This window comes from Microtus pennsylvanicus, chromosome 5, assembly GCF_037038515.1.
Source record: "Microtus pennsylvanicus isolate mMicPen1 chromosome 5, mMicPen1.hap1, whole genome shotgun sequence".
In the NCBI taxonomy this organism is placed as follows: domain Eukaryota; kingdom Metazoa; phylum Chordata; class Mammalia; order Rodentia; family Cricetidae; genus Microtus; species Microtus pennsylvanicus.
Window position 1 is genome coordinate 72,976,831 of NC_134583.1, and position 4,969 is coordinate 72,981,799.

The 4,969-nt window shown below is 54.5% G+C and overlaps 1 protein-coding gene across 1 annotated transcript; it reads left to right on the plus strand.

Moving 5' to 3' along the window:
- The first annotated feature begins 2,775 nt into the window (after positions 1–2,775).
- Hmx2 (H6 family homeobox 2) lies at positions 2,776–4,418 on the plus strand. Its single transcript, XM_075974868.1, has 2 exons — positions 2,776–3,043; positions 3,865–4,418. The coding sequence occupies exons 1-2, from the start codon at positions 2,776–2,778 to the stop codon at positions 4,416–4,418; spliced, it is 822 nt and encodes a 273-aa protein (XP_075830983.1).
- Positions 4,419–4,969: the final 551 nt, after the last annotated feature.

Below are 4,969 nucleotides of genomic sequence, written 5' to 3' on the forward strand. Positions count from 1 at the left end.
GGTCTGAGCTGAGCTTGGAGAGAGAGGCCCTCTGTGGATAACACTCTCGGTTAGACGAGTGGAAGGGGGCAGGCCAAATGGTTGTTTCCTCTGATTTTCCAAATCAGCTTCAGAGAAGTTTGGTTGTGAGATTTTAGAGTTTTCTCATTTAGAGGTCTTGGACTTGCCTCCCAGGTAATGTGCCCTGTTGGTCTTGGCTCTGCGACCCACCTCCTATGGTCCCTGCCATAAAAGATGTCATCTCTTCCAGTGCTTGACCCCATACCTCGCCTGGCCCTCTGGAGATTGCTTCTTTCCTTCGGCTCTTTCTAGGAGCTGCTCGCCAGGGCCCGCTTCTCTCCTTGACCCTCTTCCAAGAGCACAGTGCTGGCAATGACACAACCATGAGGAGCCACCCTGTTTCCACTAGCTGGCTTAGGTTCTCATTTTCCAGAGCCTCAGTTTCCACGTCTGTACAATGGCGGCAAAGATCTGAGTCACATTTGCTGTGAAGATGAAAATGAAGTCCCATGAGCGGTTGCCAACACGTTCGTAGTACCAGATACTGTCTAGCTCAGAAAGGTTCTATTAACTCTCTAGCTCCTCCACTTTGCGATTTTCCCCCCATTCCTGTAGCTGGCTCTGACATTCAAGTTGGCCATACAGTCCTCTTGTAGTATTGATTTGGCTCTAGACTCGACGGCATCGCCCAGATGAGCAGAAGAGCATGCTTTTGAGAAGCCGAGGGTTAGTGAATGAGTTGGACAGTTCTTTTTGAAATCTCTCTCTTTACCTCCGCGGGAGCGCGCTCGACCCAATGTGATGAGGACCCGGAGCTTGTGCCATGGCCGCTCAGAGCAGGACGCACAAATTGTATTTCAGCGCCGGGTCCTTCCGGGTTAATGAGCTGACACCATGATTAAAGCTGACCATTTGTAATGTGTCTCGACCCCGCCGCAGAGCCCTGAAGAGGTTAATGCGGTAACGGAGGCTGGCACCTGCCCCTCGCCAGCCTCCCGGGCCTGGGTGCACAGCCTCCCAGCCCTCCGCTCCCTCCCCTGCCCCTGTCCCGGCTGCGCCACCGACCCCTAATCAATTAGCCCATTAACGAGCCCTTTGAGGAGTTAAGTAGGGAGAGTTCTGCCACGGGCAGGGCCGCAGTCGGTAACTCACCGAGGCTAATGATATTATAAGCGCTTTACTCAATAACCCGGGAGCGGTGCAGGCGAGGAACTGCACCGTCACGGTGCAGTCTGGACATTTGTGGGCACCGATTCTATAGTCTCTCTTCACTGGTGTGTCTAACGAACAGGGTTCCCTGGACGTCAAGGCTGCAGCCACAGAGGGTGGGTTTGGCTAGGCGCCTTGGGCCTCGCATCTTTCCCTAAAGCGTGTGTAGATAACTGTTACTCAAAACAAATCCTTCAGCTTGCGCTGGGATGATTCTAGGTCAGGTAACAGGTGCTGTAGGGATTAAACAAGCAAGAGCCTGGGCTCAGAGGGAGGTCACAAGAAGAAAGGAGAGAACCAGGTTTTATTGAGTTCCACCTTGCCCTCTGAAAGGAAAGTAAGACATCCAACGATTTTAGGAATGGGGAAAATGAGTCTTGGACCATCTACATATCTTGCCCAAAGACATCCTGCTCATGTTTGACAGGATTCTAAAACGTCCCCGTCCCCAGAGCTACCTACTTCTCTTCCTCACAGAAGCAACATAGCCGTCAAAATTTACCTACAAAAATATAAAAGTTTAGTTGTGGCATGGGAAGGCAAGCTGTGTGGTGTTCGGTCAAGGTTTCAGAAGTAACTATCCTACATTCTGAGGGAGTATAGGTTTCCAAACGCTTTTCCACCTCTAGCTGACACAACTCCACAAGGAGAAACAGGGCGGGCGACACTAAGGAGTTTGCTGGAGGACAGAGATACTTCTCCTGGGACAAGACTTGTTCAAGTTAGCACAATATAAACGGAGCTGGAATGTGAACCGGGACCTCGGGAGATCTAGAGCTGGCTACTCCATTGCCAAAATTCTGTGGCCTCTTTAGCCAGTGGGGTCTAAAGATGGAGAACTGTAGTTCTTTGCTCCCAGAGAAGGGCATCTCTACCAGGCCCGTACTGTTAATTTTCCCTATCCCAACGTGGCAGGAGACCCACAGCTCTTTGCCTGTTCCCCCTAGGCTGGAAGAGATTGAGGGCTCGGGAGGTTGGCTGCAGCTTAGAGGGGAGCGTCTTGGATCCGAGAGAGTCCCATCATCTTGAAGTCGGGCGCCGTCCCTGCCTCTGGAGAGACAGGGGTCCGAGTCAGGGTGAAATCGGGAATCCAGGCTGCAATCTAAGCTGCTTTCGGCCCCAGACGCCCCAGGCTGGACAGAGCCAAAGAGAATCCGGTTCTAGGTGTGCTCCGGGCGCTCCCCAGTGCTGCGTGCTCGGCCCCAGCTTTTTAAAAAATTCCGGGGCCGCTCGGCGGCGCTGCGATTGGCCGCGGTCGGGTAACCTCTATGCAAATGAGGCCGCGCAGCCTCCGCGTCGCCCGAGACCCGTGGAGTTGGCAGGCGAGGAAGAGACTTAGGCACCGGGGCTGGGCGGGCTCACCCAGAGCCGGGCCGGCAGGGACCCGCGCACGGCGGTCCGGTGCCTGCGCGTCCTGGCTCTGAAGGGACTCCACGCCAGCCTCGTAGCCCCCTCCCATCGCCTTTCCTCCTGCCCCTCCCCCTCGCCTGCCTGCCCGCACCACCTTCCACCCAGACCCGCTCTAAAGGGAGTTCTTGGTTTCCTCCGATTTCTTATGAACCCAGGATGGGCAGCAAGGAAGATGTGGGGAAGGGATGTCCGGCGGCCGGTGGCGTCTCCAGCTTCACCATCCAGTCCATCCTGGGCGGGGGCCCTTCCGAGGCACCGCGGGAACCCGCCGGGTGGCCAGCCAGGAAACGCAGCTTGTCTGTGTCCTCGGAGGAGGAGGAGCTGGACGAAGGCTGGAAAGCGCCGGCTTGTTTCTGCCCAGATCCGCACGGCCCCAAGGAGCCAAGCCCTAAGCACCATCCCCCCATCCCTTTCCCTTGCCTGGGTAAGGATCGCACGTCGGGAGTTTGTGCGTGAGCCTATGCGGTGTGTGCGTACCGGAGACTCGGGAGCTCGGGCCACAGCCGGGCTACTCGGGGTCCAGGTCAAGGGGAGGGGGACTACAGACCAGTGTTGCCTTCTCTCAAGGTCCGGCGCTAGGGAGAAGTAGAGAAATATTGGGGGCGTTTAGGGAAGACTGTGTTGGAACTGGAGTGGGTCAGGAACTCTTGCGGACCGTACACTCGGTGCTGGCCAGAATTCTTTCGCACACGGGGTACTTTCTTTCCTGACTTGAGTTCTGCAGATCCGGTGTAGGTGTTGTCTGCTCTTCAGTCTCTTTAGGTCTTTTTTCTTCTCTCGGTCTTTTCTTGAAGTGATTAGTACTCTAAAATGATTGGCAGTGGTGCGTTTTAGAGAGGGTTCCTCTTGACAACAGCTGACAGAGTAGAGCCCGGGAATTAGTCTTTAACCTGACTTCCAAAGAAACGGCCTGGAAAATGATGTCACCATATAAAGCCCAGTTCTTGCAAGATAAAAATCATCTTTTAAAAATGGCGTTAATGTCCCCACTTCAGATCTGTTACCACCTATACTTATTTTATAAGACTGGGAGCGGAGACCCTCAGACTTGTATTATATGGGACCTTCTTCTTCTGTTGCTTTAAAAGGCCGAGGCTCTAGACCTTGGGTGCTAACAAGATGCAGCAGTAAAGGAAAGAGTTGGTAATAAGGGGGCCAAGGATGCAGGCTTTGGCCAACCTCCTGGTCCTGGAAAGAGCTGAGAGCATCAACTCCAAGGTCATTCTCTTTGTGCTTACTCTCCAGGTACCCCCAAAGGCAGCGGAAGCGCAGGGCCTGCGGGCTCAGAGCGCACGCCTTTCCTTTCTCCTTCTCACTCGGACTTTAAAGAAGAGAAAGAGAGGCTCTTGCCGGCGGGCTCGCCCTCTCCGGGGCCGGAACGGCCTCGGGATGGTGGTGCGGAACGGCAGGCCGGGGCGGCCAAGAAAAAGACGCGCACCGTCTTCTCCCGCAGCCAGGTGTATCAGCTCGAGTCCACCTTCGACATGAAACGCTACCTGAGCAGCTCGGAGCGCGCCTGCCTGGCCTCCAGCCTGCAGCTCACCGAGACCCAGGTTAAGACTTGGTTTCAGAACCGCCGCAACAAGTGGAAGCGGCAACTCTCGGCCGAACTGGAGGCGGCCAACATGGCACACGCGTCGGCGCAGACTCTCGTGGGCATGCCGCTGGTGTTTCGGGACAGTTCACTGCTGCGAGTGCCGGTGCCGCGCTCGCTCGCCTTCCCGGCGCCGCTCTACTACCCCAGCAGCAACCTCTCGGCCTTACCGCTCTACAACCTGTACAACAAGCTTGACTACTGAGCCGCTCGCTGGCTGCAGCGTCCCTGGCTGCCTGCAGCCGCCTGCACACCCAGGCGCGGGCGGCGTCCTTCCCAGGGCTCCGGAGCAGAGCGTCGCGTGTTCAGAAGTATTAAGAAATACACCATGTGTATTCGTTATGTCTTATTTATGGCCTCTTCCCTACTTTGTTTGTTGGTTTGTTTCGGGTATTTATCTGCATTCCACACGTCAGAACACCTGCTTTCTACACAAAACCAAACCAAAACGCGTTTGAAAACTCTTTTGAAAGGGGAGAGTCTCGGGTGGTGGCGAGAAAGGGAATTTTGGCTAGGTAGGTTTTGGCTGGTAGCAAGAAAAAAAAATCAGAAGAACACCAACAAAACCGGATAATCTTTTCCTCATTTATACACCTGTATATACATATGTGTGTGCGTGTGTATGTGTGTGTATAAGGACACAGGCTCAGTCAAGCCGAGCCCACTGGGGCCTTCGTCATTGAACAAATCACCTCTCTTCATTCCCTTCATCTTGAGGGGTGAATCTGAAAAAAAAAAAAAAACCCTTCATCTTGA

What these genes read in the sequence shown, in the direction of transcription:
- Hmx2 (XM_075974868.1), top strand. Translation starts at nt 2,776, where the DNA reads ATGGGCAGCAAGGAAGATGTGGGGAAGGGATGTCCGGCGGCCGGTGGC. An exon ending in CATCCCTTTCCCTTGCCTGG is followed by an intron (nt 3,044 to 3,864) that starts GTAAGGATCGCA and finishes CTTACTCTCCAG; the next exon opens with GTACCCCCAAAGGCAGCGGA.